This window comes from Eutrigla gurnardus (assembly GCF_963514095.1).
Source record: "Eutrigla gurnardus genome assembly, chromosome: 10".
Taxonomy (NCBI): domain Eukaryota; kingdom Metazoa; phylum Chordata; class Actinopteri; order Perciformes; family Triglidae; genus Eutrigla; species Eutrigla gurnardus.
This window is the reverse complement of record NC_139924.1, coordinates 28,130,366-28,148,240: the sequence shown is the minus strand read 5'-3', so window position 1 is coordinate 28,148,240 and position 17,875 is coordinate 28,130,366. Positions and strand designations below refer to the sequence as shown.

At 44.1% G+C, this 17,875-nt stretch overlaps 1 protein-coding gene across 3 annotated transcripts in view; it reads right to left on the bottom strand.

Annotated features, from left to right (window-relative positions):
- Positions 1–17,875, bottom strand: part of igsf9ba (immunoglobulin superfamily, member 9Ba) — a 59,062-nt gene that overhangs the window by 28,470 nt on the left and 12,717 nt on the right. For all 3 annotated transcript variants that reach the window (XM_084019520.1, XM_084019521.1, XM_084019522.1), the window contains exons 2-4: positions 14,830–15,027; positions 9,885–10,031; positions 2,335–2,486 (exon numbers count right to left, since the gene is read on the bottom strand). In XM_084019520.1, coding sequence (XP_083875646.1) covers positions 2,335–2,486; positions 9,885–10,031; positions 14,830–15,027 — 497 coding nt within the window. The remainder of the gene's footprint in view (positions 1–2,334; positions 2,487–9,884; positions 10,032–14,829; positions 15,028–17,875) is intronic.

The window sequence follows — 17,875 nt, the reverse complement described above, 5'->3', positions numbered from 1 at the left end:
GAGGAGTCGCCCCCTGGTGGCCAGCAGAGAGAAGTAGGACCATTTTCTCATAGACTTCTATACAACCAGAGAGGAGTCGCCCCCTGGTGGCCAGCAGAGAGAAGTAGGACCATTTTCTCATAGACTTCTATACAACCAGAGAGGAGTCGCCCCCTGGTGGCCAGCAGAGAGAAGTAGGACCATTTTCTCATAGACTTCTATACAACCAGAGAGGAGTCGCCCCCTGGTGGCCAGCAGAGAGAAGTAGGACCATTTTCTCATAGATTTCTATACAACCAGAGAGGAGTCGCCCCCTGGTGGCCAGCAGAGAGAAATAGGACCATTTTCTCATAGACTTCTATACAACCAGAGAGGAGTCGCCCCCTGGTGGCCAGTAGAGAGAATGCAGGTTTAAGGCACTTCAGCGTCAGCTTCACCTCTCAGAACCCGAGGTTGCTGCCTGGTGTTCCTCATAGCATTCTGGTTTTATCTCCAGTTCTGGTCTTGTATAATTTCAGCGTTCTACATCGACAGAGCAGCCAAGTGGATGACGGCGGCTGATAAATGCTCTGCTGCTTTTTTTCTATATTTCCTCAGTTCATCATGTTGAAGCTAGTGGAGGACGGCGTTTGGCTCTCCACATTTATTCATTCCGCGTAACATTCATATTAGGACTAATGCAATATTGATGCAGGAGAAGGAGATTAATAATGCATCAGAATGTTGTCTAATCATTTACTGAGGGGAGGATGTTAGAAAGACGGAGAGGAAAAAAGGGGAAAATGAAGGGAGAAAGGAAAGAAGAGGCCCTTAACGGACGCTACTGTCACTTCCTGCATCACACAGGCAGCTGTGGAGAGTTGACAGCAGCAGACGGTTAAATCAGAGCAGAAAAAGGAAGGAGGCATCCACATTTCAAAAAGTTCCCGAAACAATTCCAAGCAACAAGGACAAAATAATACCCTCTTGTACTTGTTATACATATTCAACGCGGTACATTTGCACCTTTTTATTCACGGTGCAAAAGATCTCGTGGCTGCAGTGACTCATCATCAGCCTTCTGGAGCCTCTCCGCGTCTCCGAGTCGTTTGTAATGAAACAACGTGTTAAATGTCTTTGATTCTGTGCGACTGACGCCACCTGAAGTTTTACCGTTGAAGGTTTATGAAGCTTGAAAACACTTCTTTTTTTTTTTGCTGTTGCTGCGATCAAACCGACACGGTGGCTGTGAAACAAAAATAGTTCGTCATGACATCAGATCGCCGACTTGTGGGAGTTTATCAAAAAAAATCATGCATCGCCAGACAACAAAGAGGTTCTTGTAAGAAAAAAGAAAAAGCGGAGCTGCCAATCTTGTTTACATGCTTCAAGGTTGAGTTCAGAGACGCAGCATGACTGACAGTCTCATCCATCAAAAGGTTCAAAACGTAGAACTTGTTGTCAACTAAGAAGGAAATCAGCGTAATATCTGTCATGAATAGTCTAAAGTCTCGGTTCTGAAAAGTGAAGCCAAATGTGAAGTGCCTTAAAGCTGCATTCTCTCTGCTGGCCACCAGGGGGCGACTCCTCTCTGGTTGTATAGAAGTCTATGAGAAAATGGTCCTACTTCTCTCTTGATGTATTATCTCAGTAAACATTGTAAACATGAGTTTATGGTCTCAATCTCTAGTTTCAAGTCTTCTTCAATCCAGCATGATGTTCATTTAGTACATTATGGTCCATTTAGAGTCCACCAGACCAGAAAGCAGGGGATGCTTTAGGAGGCGGGGCTTACCTGCTGATTGACAGGTCGCTACCACGCTACCAATGCTAGTTTGCTACTAAGATGACTTTAACACTTAGTTGTAAAGTTGACCTTGAATTAGGAAGCTAACTTTGTTAGCAGTTTCACACCAGAATCCAGATCCACCGGTCAATCCTCCACAGTCCAAATATGGTCACTGCCTTTCACTGGTGACAAAAATCCCAAGATGGCTGCGGCCAAAATGCCGAACTGGAGGTTCAAAACCGTAGTCCGGTGGCTGACATCACCATGACTACGTCCACTCCTTACATACAGTCTGTGGGTTTTATACCAAATCAATGTGATTTTGTTTTTTTGCAGCACAACAAGCCGATATCAGCGAATGTTGTCTAAAACACACTTCAAGTACAGATGGACTCGGTGGATGACACCATCTGTGCACAAATCCTGCTTCTAAATCTGTACACAATGACGAATCTTGAATAAATCCCTTTATTGTTTTTCTGCGGCTCGGAGGTAGAGCGGGTCGCTAACTCATTGGAAAGATCGTCCACATGCTGGACCCTAAACCACCGCTACGTTAACGCGGGTCCATTCATTGCTAATCTTACCGAATATTTTGTGTTGGTTGTAAGCTCCTCCCCCTCCCTCAGCCAGCTGATCACTGGTTTCGGGTTTCCCTGGGCGGAGCAGCTGAGCTGAGTGCTGCCCCCTTCCTTCGCCTCCACATACTGCGGCGGCGTCGCGGTAAATGAAGGCGGAGCTGTGGAGAGAGAGGAAACACAGTTACGAATACGAAATATCCCGTCGGTCCATGACAATCAGTGGATGCATTTCCATTAAAATGTTAACCAGCATTCATGGTCCCGAGAGGATGAATCAGGATGACTGTGGTGATCCCTGAGGAAGAAGCAGCTTCATTAGGTCAAAACTTTTAATGTCCAATATTTTTTATTGGTGGCCAAATACTTGCTTTGTGTTTAGCATTCATTAGCAAATGCTAACATGCTAAGCTAAGATGGTGAACATTATATGTGCTAAAACGTCAGCATGTTTGCCTGTGAGCATGTGACCAAGCTAGCATGTTAACATATTAGCATGTTAGCCCCTCGCAGAGCATGGCTGTAGACTCTTGAGTTTGTTGTCTTTTTTTTTCAAAAATGTTTTTTAAACTTACCTATACCTAACTATTCACTTTCTTCTGCTCAGAAACGATACGACTTACTTCTTGATAACCGCAACATTTAACAAACATAAAACCACCACAATTTAAAAAAACAATGACATGCTGTTCCTTGCAAGCTTATTTTTTTTTATTTTTTTTTTATAAGAGTGGTCTATTCAGTAAATCCTCATTAGGCCACAGGGTATTTTCTTTTTTGTCGTTGTAGTAACATCATTGGCCACTAGGACGAAGTGAACTGGCAGGATTCAGAAGCTGCAGCAGATGTTGCACAAAATAATCCCCATTTCCTGAAGCCGTTAAACACCAGCGGCGGCGGCAGTCCTCCCTTCCATGCTGACATTTATTCTTGGAAACTTTTAAGAACACAGCTGCATCACCTGATATTTCTTCGCCTCGCTAACCGCCACCAGGGAGCTCTTCGCCACCTACTGCAGGCCAATAAACTCCACTTTTCCTCTCGCCAGCTGCTTTCCACTTTAAACATAATATTTTGATTATAAATAGCGGCACAGAGTTTAGTGAACGAGGAGGGAAAAAAAGGCGCCGCCTGCTAATATACAAGTGGGTCACCGCTCGCCGCTGGGAGTGCTGCCACGCCGCCGCCTGCACACGAGCACCTGGCGTGGAGGAAACAAATCGGCCAATTAGCACGTTTAGACATCTGCCCATCCACACTGCCCCCACCCTCTCATCACATTAGATGATACAGCAGATTAATCGGGATAAAACGCATGACTGGTTTGTGCATCGCTCGCTCGCGCTGTTGATGGGTCAACAGCTACATTAGATGCATCGTGATGCTCCATTACAGTCGCCAACGGCAACCTGCTTCACTTTCACATTAAGATACTTTCTAAACGCTCTTCATGCTAATGATTTAACTGCTATTGTAACTTTTACTACATTTATTTGATGCCTTTAGCCTTCATTATTTTTTTTCTATGATAAATTTATAAACAAGTCGTTCTCAACCTTTTTGGCTCATAATCACTGACTGTCTATATGAAGTGGACGTTGTCATGGCGACGTCACCCGTTGGTTTGTCGACGACGGTTTTGAAGCATCGAGTTCAGCATTTTGGCCGTCTTGGTTTTTTTGCAACCAGTGAAGGAAGTGACCATATTTGGACTGTTGGAGGAGCAACAGGTGGATCTGAGGAACACCAGCAGCAACCTTACTGGATCTGGCTCCATGTGGATTCTGGTGTGAAGCTGCTAACAAAGTTAGCTTCATGATTCAAGGTTCAACTTTACAGCTAAGTGTTAAAGTCATCTTAGTAGCTAACTAGCATTGGTAGCGTGGTAGTGACCTGTCAATCAGCAGGAAAGCCCCGCCCCCTAAAGCATCCCCTGCTTTCTGGTCTGTTGGACTCTAAATGGAGCTCGGTCCCTCACAGGAGTAAAAATATCCTATTTTTTTTTTTAAATAAATGCAAAAATGAGAGAAAAGTTTAAAAAATAAATTTTTGTAGCAACTTTCCAGCACATTAATCCCATAATTCCCTCAGGTCGGGAAACTTTGGAATAAACTACTAAACTTTATATATATATGATAAGTAGTAAAAAGTTGCTCCACAATCGACTGGGAGAATAAATCAGTGTTATTAATGTAATATATAATGAGCGCTTTTACTTTTAATATTTCAGGTAAATTCAGCTGATAATAATAATGAGGAGACCTTTAAAAGCAGGACAAGCTAGTACTTTTTTTTTTTACATCCTGGTACTTTTGCACAACGACTACTTCTTCCACCACTTCTGCAAGTGCTGTTATTAATTTTAATCCAGATCTTCCCCCCGAGGGACGAAGTGCCGGTTGACAGAACGTAAGTGGCACACGGTGCCGTGACAACAGCCGGCGCTCCGGTCAACCTGGGAGTTGTTTCTACTGTCAGGTACGGCTCGTCACACAGGAAGTGTCACCGCGGCGGAGAAACCAGGGAGTTGCTCCAGAATAATAAAAAAAAGGAACACATTCTCGCCCTACTTGCTGCAGCTCTTCATCCATTATATCAAATAATAGATGCTTAACAGATCCGCCTTGTTTTGTGGAACACACAGACCTCGCTTGGTCTGTCTCTGCTGGACTCTGCTGCCTGATCAGGTGGGCTGACCTTCAAGGTGGGCTGAATTTTAAGGTGGACCAGCACTATTCTCCTATCTGTGCATCTCTGTTGGTAGAGGCTTCACATTCTGGTGCATAAACGCCTTCTGTCATTGATCTTTCCATTTCCACAACAATATACAGAGAAAATGGGATTTCTTCATATAACACAATAAAGCCCTGATATATATATTTATATATATATATATATATATATATATATATATATATATATATATATATATATATATATATATAATGTCTACCTATTATTATTTAAATCTTCATCTTTGGGTCCAAATGTGGAGATGAGGGTGATTATTCACATGAGCCCACTAGTGACTATCTCTCTCTCTCTCACACACTCTCTCACACACACACACACACACACACACACACACACACACACACACACACACACACACGGAGCTGCTGGACAAAGGAGCTGGTATTTGGGGCGCCGGTCCATAACTAACCTAGTGACACTGTTCTTTAAGCGTCTCACTGTAGACGTTGAACTCATGTGAGAACGCCGGCGCTGGAAAGACAAGCGAAGGACAGTTGAGGGTGAAGACTGGAGAGAGAGAGAGAGAGAGAGAGAGAGAGAGAGAGAGGACCGACAGAGTCGCCTTAGTGTCTTTTTTCCGGGCACAAGGCCTCGCCATCTGACACCTGCCACTGAGTCGCCATGCAGTCCCTGTCCGCTTGGCAGGAAGTTAAAGGCCAGCAAACAGGAAACCTCAAAAGGACGAGTGTATGCAAAAACAGAAAAGAAAAAAGGAAATGGGTGCCTTCAGTGTCTGTGTGGAGATCCAGACGAACACGCCACCTGCTTCCCCTCACAGACGGCCATTTAGAGGACGGCATAAAAATCACCCGTTGGGATCTCCAGACTGCTTCGGTCACTTCCACCAACGTCTGCGTTTTAAATTCAAAACCAGACTTATATTCTGGGATTTGCCCAAAGCTTCTGGATTTCTGGACGAAGGTCCAAAAGAGGAGATTAAAACAGGGAATGGGAATAGGCCCTGATAAAATGACAAAGACCAGAACTGTGCTTTTAATGGCAAAAAGAAAGTCAAACAGTTTCCTGGCTGAAGCCCCGACCGCCCGCTAAAAGCCAACAGAGAGACGATGTCTTCATGTTGGAGGAAATCACAGCGAGACTGCAGTTACTTTTATTTAATAGCTTTTATTTCAGCTCTTACTGAACCTGTTTTAAATTGAATTCTTTCAGTACGGTGGTCTTTAAATCGGGGGTCTGAGACGGGAAGAACCTCCGTTGCTTAGTTACATGTAGAGGTGGGTCGTAACGCGTGGTGGGACAATATATCAAAATATCGTGATACTCCCTGCTGCGATACATGATCGATATCCAAATATCGCGTTTAAAAAAAATCACACATTCTGTGAATCTGACACCACATTGCAGTGAATAAACACAGAATACGATTCATTTTTTCTCTTTCAGATACACAGATATCGTGATGCATATCGTAGATGATTTCTTGCAATGTATCGTGTATCGCAGTATCGTGATATCATCGTTATCGCGGGCAGAATATCGTGATATTATCGTATCGTGAGTTACTCTGTGATTCCCAATCTCGTAGTAACGTGTTACATTTACTCCAGTAACTTCTTACATTGTAAGAGTAGATTTAATGCAACATCATATATTTGTGAAGAAGAAACTCGTTACTTTGTAAGTATTTGGATTACTTCTACTTGAGTCATATTGATCTAAAGTAACGATACTCTTACTTGAGTACAGTAGTTGGTTTACTCTACCTCCTCTGGTTCTACGTGAGTATTATAATAACGGTTCCCTTCTGCAGAACCATAATAGTGTTTGAAACAGACGTGTAAAAGTCACATTGCATACATGAGACGCCGTCGCTTTAACACGCCAAATCCGATCTGACATCCAGGATATTATTAGTTCTGCTCCGACCCGAAGGAGCTCAGCTTCTGTTGGAAAGGCCCGACAGGAACGAGAGCAGCAGCAATCGGAGAGAGAAGAGTGAATACTGATGAGCACAAGCCCCACACACACACACACACACACACACACACACACACACGGACGTTACCAAAAAAGCATCACCAGAGCGTGCAGGTGACGTTTTTAACAGAGATCTCATTTAGTTGCATTAAAACAAGACGTTCTCGTGATGTAACGCCGCTGCTGGAACTCATTTTCAGCGTTGCCACGCCAACACACACACACACACACACACAAAATAAAACATTATGCTATTGATAACCATTTATACACATCAGCATTTTTCATTCCAAAGTGATTACGCCGCCCGACTGACTTCATAAATGGTTCTTTACGCAGCGTTTCGTCCACGCGGCCACGTCGTGATCATTATTCAGCAGGAGAATCACATCTGTTGTAAAACATATGCACGATGGAATCGAATATGCATGAGTTTTCACACGGAGGCGAGAAAATATATACATGCGAGTGAAATCTCTCTTCTAACGACGCGGAGGATTAAAGCTCTCTGAAGTCGGAGACACGTGAAGGTTTAACACAAGAACTATTTTGTTTAGGACTCATATTAACCAGCTGAACTCAGGAATACAATGAGGCTGTTCTGGAAAGTGAAGCCAAAACTGAAGTGCCTTAAGCTTGCATTCTCTCTGCTGGCCACCAGGAGGCAACGCCTCTCTGGTTGTATAGAAGTCTATGAGAAAATGGTCCTACTTCTCTCTGCTGGCCACCAGGAGGCGACGCCTCTCTGGTCGTGTAGAAGTCTATGAGAAAATGGTCCTACTTCTCTCTGCTGGCCACCAGGGGGCAACGCCTCTCTGGTTGTATAGAAGTCTATGAGAAAATGGTCCTACTTCTCTCTGCTGGCCACCAGGAGGCGACGCCTCTCTGGTCGTGTAGAAGTCTATGAGAAAATGGTCCTACTTCTCTCTGCTGGCCACCAGGGGGCGACTCCTCTCTGGTTGTATAGAAGTCCATGAGAAAATGGTCCTACTTCTCTCTGCTGGCCACCAGGGGGCGACTCCTCTCTGGTTGTATAGAAGTCTATGAGAAAATGGTCCTACTTCTCTCTGCTGGCCACCAGGGAGCGACTCCTCTCTGGTTGTATAGAAGTCTATGAGAAAATGGTCCTACTTCTCTCTTGATGTATTATCTCAGTAAACATTGTAAACATGAGTTTATGGTCTCAATCTCTAGTTTCAAGTCTTCTTCAATCCAGCATGATGTTCATTTAGTACATTATGGTCCATTTAGAGTCCACCAGACCAGAAAGCAGGGGATGCTTTAAGACATATAAAGGGGCATTCTGGGTAATTATTATTATTACCACTTCTTCTTCCATGGGTGAACTACATGATTTGCTGCATTTATTCCACCGCAACTTTGCTGCATCATTCATTTACTCAGTTACAGCTGCAGCAAAACATATGAAGTAGCTTAATATAATATCTGTCCTCTCATGAAATGGATACAGGGCTTAAAAAAAACACCAACAACAACAAAAAAACGCGTTGTCTCTGGCGTTCTGCAACAGTGTGAAGACATACTTCACATTCTCCAAGCCGCTGGGGCATTCCTGGGAAATGCAAAAGGTGCAGATTTTTTTGTTTTCCGCCCGGTCATCACTTTGATAGCTCTCAGACTATCACAGACGATCCCTGCCGGATCCGCCTTAAACAGGCCACAATCAATTCTCTTCTAACCAGCCTCTCATCCCTTCTTCTTTTTCTTTACACCAGTTCTTTTGAAAAGCAGCTGCAGCAACGATCTAAACCATCACTGGACCAGTGTGACCCAACGGCTGCAATTCACGATTCATTTCTTTAGGTTTCTTTGTTTTCTTTTACCAGACAAAAAAAAATAAATAATAATAATTACCCAGAATGCCCCTTTATATGTCTTAAATCAGCACAAGGGAGTATTATTTAAAACATTATTTAAAATGTAAAGAGATAAATATTTAATTAAATACATATTTTTATATGAATATAAGATGTGAAGAAGTATATATATATATTCCATAATTAATGTAATAAGTAGTCAATAAGTTAATCAGTTAATAATAAAAAAAACAGCATAAAACTCCCAACTCCTGACGTAGAATCTTAAATATATCTAAAAAATCTGGAAACTAATGCAACATTAATATAACTAACAAAAGGTAAATATTATATCAATAAGTCAGATTGGACTTCCAGTCTCATAATTATAATAATACCATTACCTGCACTTGTACTTTTGACCTTGAGAGGATCGAGGCCCAAAATATGCTCTCAAAATAAAATGCTCATTTTTAACATATGGAGCCTAATAGTGAGTTTATATTACCGACAGCAGAAAGCAGAAACAGGCAGAAGTGGAAGCAAATCAATGCTCTGCTGTTGACAGATGCAGCAGTAAAACATATTTCAGCCACCAAAAAAAAAATCAATATCACTTTAAGTGTACACTATATTTAGAATATTATCACATATTTTCCGTCACCGCATCAGACAGGCGTTTCCGACATGGAACAGAATCCATCCAGGCTCTCCACCAGACTCCTATGATAAAAGCAGGAATTTAACCTTGCAGAACATTAGAGTTGTTTGTCATTTAAAACACCAAAGTCACACATTTACATAAACGGACTAAACCAGCATCTCCTGTGTTCTGCAAGGTAAAAATGCAGTTTTTTTCAATGGAGTCTGGTGGCTTCGAAGAGAGCAGTGATAACAGCTTACTGCAGGTGGAAATATTCTGAATGTAACGCACACTTAAACTGGAGGATAAGTGCCTCCTATAGAAGATCCCAAGCATTCCCTTTAAGCGTGCGTGACGCAGGTTTTTCTTTTTCAGACAGCAGGCGGCGCCGCGTGCAGGTGACTCACCGTTGACTGTGAGGTGCACCCAGCTGCCGTTGTGGAAGGTGTCGTACTGCTGCTCCAGCATCAGGACCCTGCACTCGTACCAGCCCTGGTCCTCGGAGCGCACCGGGTCGATCTGAAGGGAGGCCTTCCCGTGCAGAGAGGCTCTACCTGATGACACAAGGGGGGATTAAATAAACACATGCATGTCTTTTGTCTGATTTAAAAAAAAAAAAAAACCTGCATGCATTTTTTTGCAGCGATGGTCTCCGTTTAAACTCCCACCCAGCAGCTTAGCTGGTCGCCACGGAGATCCATTATAGCAGCTGGGGGTTAAGGGCTTCGCTTCAACCTCTTTCTCCTTCTTCCTCTTCTTCTTCTTGCAGTTTGAAACAGATTTCATGAAGCGCCTCCGAAGTCACGGTGTGAAATGATGCGATCGTTTATCTTTTAAAGAGATTAAAAAGACAAATCAAATATATCCTGACTCCGGTTTGGGATGGTATAAGATTTTATTGTGGATCAGGATAAAAAAACACTGGAAATAATAAATAATTATTGTGGTGAATTTGCGTTGTCCTGTAATGTAAATTGCCCCCTGCTATCAGGCTTTATGCTAAGCTAACATATAGCTAACCAGACCAGACTATGTGGAGAAACCAGAGACAAGGTCTCTGCGGTATTTATGTCTAGATGACCTTATATGGAGTGTTGATGGAGCAGCTACAATGTTAGCGTAGCCTAGCACCATCAACCAGACTCCATTCAGAAAACAAGCATTTTAAAAGTAGTTAGCTTGTGGTCTTGCAGACAGACCTAACAAAGCATGACTCAGCACTTTTTATTGATCACCATCATTATTGAGTTATTTCAGCATCCTTTTCATCTGGTTATTGATACTAAATCACAGATTAATACTTTATTCTGGGTTCCTCCAGCTGTGGTAGACCAGCAGATGCGTGGTCTTGCTAGATCCAGTGAATCCAGCTTGGTGATGTCATGAACTCGTTTGGTTTCCTGGTGGATCTGGGACTTCAGACATGAGTGATATCGATCTTCTCATCCAAATCCCAGCAAGAAAGCCAATATGCATATTCCTGAGGTTTACTTTAACCGATTAAACATCGAAATATTTAACTATAAACTAGGCTTGACCACCTTCAGGGATTAAAATTGGTGCATGAAACCACCTGGAGCTTTACCTCTGGCTGAATTATAATAAAGTATTTGATGTGACTGTGGGGGGGGAAAGACCAGCCTCAAAGAAAATCATCCACTTCTTATAAAACTTCCACTTTTTCCCCTTCAAGGCCGAGGATAAATTGGAATTCTAAAAAAGGAGGAAATCACATGGGATGATAGAAGTTGGAAAGCCGGCGCGGTGAAAATCTCAGGCTGCTAAGCTGTCTGTCTGTCTGTCTGTCTGTCTGTCTGTCTGCCTGTCTGTCTGTCTGTCACCCGACAGCGGACACACTCAAACACTTACACAAGTGGTTCGGGCGATGGAGCGTTTTGCACAAAACCTTGATGTGTCGATGTTCTGCAAACTCGTCTTTTTGCCGTTCGTTCAGACTTTCAGACGTATTGATGTTGAGGTGGGCTGGATCGCTCCGCCAGCACTGTATATACATGCAATAGGCAGATAGATGGATAGATTGATAGATGCCCCATAGGTCAGGTGGAAAACAGACAGAAGCAGAAAATCGATGTGGCGAAGACAGAAGAGTCTACGGTTTGTTTTAAAAAAAGCTACTTGTCTCTAAAAAGTCTATTTGTGCTGAAGTGCTGAGTGGCGGCCTGAAGGACGGGGATCAACCACAGCTCCTGTTTGTCAAAGAGTGAGAAGTTTCCATGTCAGGACCAGGACCAGGACCAGGACCAGGACCCCCCTATCTGTCTGCTGCGAAAGCAGGCAAGCTTAAAAACCTCCCTAAAGATTGAGACGAAGTCGGCCCGAGGGCGACATTGAAAACATAAATAGCCGTTAAAGCGCAAAAATGTATTTGATTCACAGCGTGGCATCTTGTGGTCCGTTTGTTTTTTTTTGTTTTTTTTTACATGAACATTTTAGTACACTAAAAATAATACCTTTTAGTGTCAGATTAATTAAAATATTAATAACAACAGAACAACAATTAGCAAGACTGGGAAGTGAATGGCCGAGACAAAATAACCCACACATGGATTTAACACCGACAAAATCTGCAGTTAAAAATATGTGGATGCTGTTAACGCGGCATTGGTGGATAATCCACTCTGTTGTCATGGCAACCGTGTGTTGCAGTAATATCACATGGCTTTATTCATATTCGGCAATAACAAATCACGGGGATAAAATGAGCAAAATGAGCTCTGGGACGGCGTGAACGCTGCAAACTCCTAATCTCCGAGTCCCGTGGCGTTATCACACTACGGTCGACGTGCAATCCCCCAGAACAATCTTTAATCTATGTAATGACACCGGCCATATTCCTGCTGCATCTGTTCGCTGGTAATTCCTCAGCGGCCGGCCACATGGCGGAGGCCTCCACGCAGCTGAGCCCGATGCCGTCTGGAAAACAAGCCGCTGGTGCCCCGTCCCCGCTGGTCGGAGGTTAAAGTCAGCAATGAAACGCCCCGGCAGCTGCAGTAACCACGGCGAAACCCAAAAAAAGAGAAGGGTTCCCCAGACGGTGAGTCACCGCCATTAGTCTTCTACGGTGATGAGCTGCTTGGAAAGCCCACGGGGAGGATTTTCACTGAATTTAATATTATTCACAGCAAAAACATCCACATTTATGACACTCCCACCAGAGACGAGCCTTTATTTCACAGCGGATTCCCGGGTCAGGCGGGGGCTGCTACTTGGTAAAGAGGTGGCAACAGGAAGTGATTATTCTGACCCCATTCTGACAGCTTGCCGTCTTGTCACAGACGCTTGAAACAACATGACAAGAAGCAATCTCATGCTCCCAAGTAGTCTGTGTGGCAATGAGGCAACTTTTAAAGGATTTTTAATGGATCAAGAGGTGGTGGAGACCAAAAACGAAGCAAAACGTGGGACTGAAATTCACAAAATTCATAAACACGACATCATTTAATGCTGATTGCTATGTATCCTTCTTAAAGGGACACAAAGCTCAGTTTTCTGGTGTATTAGGTGCACCAGGCTAAAAGCTAACAGTCTTAAACAACTAGTGTGGCAATTTGGATTTTGGAGGCTGCAGTTTGTTTGAATTGTATTGGGTCAGCTAAATAACAGGAGTCCTTTTCAATTAAATTCTATTAATTTGTCGGTAATAGCTTTATAGTTATTTTCTCTTTGCAAGCCCCCGTTCTATCATCACTTTGAGGTTTTTCCTGCTGTACGGCCTCTACACTGTATGAGCTGCGTGCTGCATTGTCACCGGACCGTGTAGGAAGGAATGTATGTGCGATGCAGTCGTAAATTGCTGAGACGCAGTTATTTCCCTCCTTGCAGCAGCCGGGAACGCCATGTTGGAACAGAGAGGAACGCAGCGTTATTACACTCACAGCCCAAAGAGCTGAAGCACCGCTCTGAAACACCATGAATCAGGAGGAAACTTCAGCTCAGTCGTTCTCACTGAGATGGGGTTCGGGACGCGGCGGCGTGTACCCAGCACATTTTTCTCTTTAGCGATATATTTAACTGGTTGTCAGGAACGACTCCGCTCTCAGCCAGAAGCTCACAATTAGGTCTGCGGCAATGTGGGGGGGGGGGGGGGGGGTCTATAAGCTGTTTAATCAGACAAATGTTTACAGAATAATTAGATTAAAGCTCAAGTCTAATGGTTTTGAAAGGATACATCAGTAATGTATCCGTCAGTTTTGAATATACTAAAAATACTGCCTAGTTAACAATACAGACGGCATCTAGACACCTCTTCATCTCTGCAACACTTTATATATTATCTCTATATATCTTCACTGTCGGGGATAGGTTAATTGGTGACTCTAAATTGCCCGTAGGTGTGAATGTGAGTGTGAATGGTTGTCTGTCTCTATATGTTGGGCCTGCGATAGACTGGCGACCTGTCCAGGGTGTACCCTGCCTTCGCCCAATGACAGCTGGGATCGGCTCCAGCCCCCCCGTGACCCTGAATACAGGATAAAGCGGTAGAAAATGGATGGATGGATGGATCTTCACTGTCATTTAAAGATGACCTATTATTTTCCTTTAGTGTGTTTATACGTTTTTCTCTCCAGAGTTTGAAAGTCCAAAGGGAGTCACTCCCCCCCTCAGAGACTCCTGAACTGATTCAAACGCCTCAATTCAGATCTTTTCTTCCTTAAAGTGATGATGTCACCAAGTCACTCATTAGCATAATATCCGTGGAGCCGCTAGTTAGTCCCGCCCTCAAACAAAGCTCGTAAAAGTGGAGCAGACAAACGTAAGCAGAACAACTCCTGGTGAGGGGGCGGGACATTTCTGACAAGCTAAGAGGTTGACCAATCAGAGCAGGGTAGGCTTTTTGGGAGGGAGGGGCAGGAAGTCAAACATTTGCAGAACAGCCTGATGGGAAAAAGTAAAGCATTTTTTTGAGCACTGAAGTGCATGTTCTAGTAGGAACCTGAAATACAAGTATGAACCAGAAAGAGGAGGATACTAGTTCCTCTTTAAAGGCTGATTTTTACATCGTGGGAAACGTATTAAAAAAACGTGTTGAGCGTTAGATGAATACATCAAAACCACAAATGTCTGTATCAGTCTGACGATTTAGCTTCTGGGAGCAACGACCAAAATCTAATCCAGTCATTTTATGGGTGTTTATTGATTGGGGCGGTCGGTCTGAGATGTTAGCGGTAGCTTTCACTTGTTGTCATAGCAATGGCACACATCCAGTGTTAGCGGAACCAAGCAACTTGTTTATATCGGCTATATATATTTATAAACTCTATTTATTGCCCCCTCTCTCGGCTCAGATACCCCGTCGTAAAAAATTTGCCACATGGTGCTACAGGAACTTACCGGTGTACTCTGGATCCACATGAGGAGGGTAGAAGCGGAAGTTGATGAAGAAGGGGATAGGCACTCCGAACTTGAACCACTCCACCACATAGGGGGGCTGCTGGCCGTCCAGGGGGGGGGACACGTCGCACCCCAGGATCACGCTCTCTCCGGCGCGCGCCGTCACAAACCGGGGCTCCTCTCTCACTGCGTGGGCACCTGGCGAGAGGAAGAGGGGGCGGGGCTTAACCAACGAGCACAGGGGTCCTTCTCCAAAGTCACATTCAAGCACTTTTCAAGCATTTCCAGGTGCATTTCCATGCTTTTCCAGCCCCTTCCAGCTGTGGTAAACTCCATATTTGTATCAATCCAATGGTCAGTATTCAGTCTACTTATTATGTCACTTGTTCATCACATTAAATGAGATGTTATTGTCCTCTAAACAACCAACATGATGTTTGGAGACAGCTTTTTACAGAAGGACCACAAATGAAAGGAAAACTAATTCCACTAACAGATCCACAGAAATATAATCACCAACTATTTTCATCATCTGTTCATCATCAAAAGTCATTTTTCATAAAGAAATGTCAGAAAATGCTGTTTTCAGTCCCTCAAATATGGAGATCTTCTTTTCTCTGTTCTATCATAGATGTCATCACATACAACACACATTTCAAGCACTTTCAAGCACTGAAACACCACACTAAAATACAAAAAGGTGTTTTCAAGGATTTCCAGCACCCGTATGAAACCCTGCAAGCAAGAACATTTCTGGTGTTCATCTCTACTGGGGGTCGGAGTCCGACATGAATGAATTCCTGCAGATAAAAACATCTCCCTGCATCGTCCACGACTCATTTCCAAACAATTCAAGGCGCTCTACTTCACGACACGAGGGATTAAAACGGAGTTTTGAACCGACGGCGGGTTTCTGAATGGCTCGGCGAGCACACGGGTAAACCCGTCATCTGTCACCTACATCTGTTGGCCGATTGTTGGGTGGTGCTGCCATACTGTACAATGAAGGGAAGCTGCCAACGCGGGTCCATTGATCATAGCTGGCCGCCGCTCAGATAAGCTTTACTATGAGCACCGGCGGCGAGGGGGCCTTGGCGCCCGGCCACGAAGCGTCCAGGCACGCTGCCGAGCGTTGACCTATCAGATGACTCAAAGGTCGGCGTACCTGCCTCAGCAGAACGCTCACTCTGGGAATGGATTTTCCTCCAGCTGCCACCCCCGCAGGGGGGGGGGGGGGGCTTCAGGGATCAGGAGGCATGCTGACGTATCACTCCAGAGAAACACCAGCTGAATAACTTAACGCCCTCATTAGCGCCATCATTTGCATGAGCGGGGCTCTTTTGTTTTATTATTTTCTATACAAGAAGAGGAAAGTACGTCGGTATTATTGTTATTATTATGGGATGTAACCGGGTTCCTCTGCTCCGGGTTCCACCGCCGTCACCGTTGTATGAAATGGAGAATGTTAACGTGTCTTTTTCAGCAGTTAAACCCCAACTGGTTTTCTTCTTAGCCTGCAGAATGTGACGCGTCCCTCCTACAGGCCATATGCATGGCTCAGTGTTAACCCCTTTAATCTGCATCATCCTGTGATCACAGTTAATCCACTTTATGTTTCAGCCGCCACAGACTCTAACATTTAATCAAATTACACTTCTTTTAGAGTCCAGACGCCGTCTACCAGTTACACCCTGGAACCTGCACAGCTATGCTATGCTATGCTATGCTATAACAAACTAAAAACTAAAATTCAGACTCCTTAACAGCCGTTAGGAGCATAATCATCAACATAACTGCACAGTTTACATCTACATTTGCACTGTTTTACTTTTATTTTGTATTTATTTGTCACATGCTGCCTTTTCAAATTGCCCTGTATTGTATTTTATTTTTATTTTTTTACATGGTCTGGCATTCTGTGGACAGCAAACAAAGAATTTCATTGTACAGGGAAACATGTATTTATTCTGTGCATATGATAATAAACGCTTTGGATCTTCGAAGATCTCTGACGGACAACAGGAGCCTGAAAACGGACCTGAAACTGAATTAATACCCAACAAATATGACGTAAATGTCAGAAATCTCACAGAGGCTGCTCTTCAGAGAAGAACAGAACTTCATGAAGGAACGCGGAGCGTCTGAATCAGGACGCTAACGAAGCCGAGAGTCTGATGGACGGAGACTGAAGCAGCTTCAAACACCATACGGACCTTTTCATGGAAAAACCCCGTCACACATTCATGGGCTAATCCTTCCAGGCTCGCCTGAAACTCACACCTGAACACACACACACACACACACACACACACACACACACACACACACACACACACACACACACACACACACACAGGCTTCTAACGCATTTGAAAACGATGATAATAATAACCACTTTCAACACCTCGTGGCGAAAGATACGCTGTGAATTTTCTCTCCAATATTTTTTCTTTTACACAGAAGTCTTAAACGTTTTCAGGCCAAGGACCCCCAAGACCTACAGAGACCTGGTGGAGGGACCCCCAAGACCTACAGAGACCTGGTGGAGGGACCCCCAAGACCTACAGAGACCTAGTAGAGGGACCCCCAAGACCTACAGAGACCTAGTAGAGGGACCCCCAAGACCTACAGAGACCTAGTAGAGGGACCCCAAAGACCTACAGAGACCTATTAGAGGGACCCCCAAGACCTACAGAGACCTAGTAGAGGGACCCCCAAGACCTACAGAGACCTAGTAGAGGGACCCCAAAGACCTACAGAGACCTAGTAGAGGGACCCCCAAGACCTAGGGTGCAGTCGAATAGTCAAAAAATAAGGTCCTATCTCCTATTCCTTGACCTCTGGGGAAAAGGTCACGGGGTTAAGGAAAGGCGATAGGAGAACTCAAAAGGATTTAGGAATAGTCGACCGCGGTGCTCAGAGAATCCGACCGGACTTTCACTAAGCTACGTCATTAAAACGCGGCCGCTGATGATTGACAGCTGATGATCGGCACCGGTGATTGACGTGCGTCTGCGCTGGAGAAACTACAATAATGGACTACAAA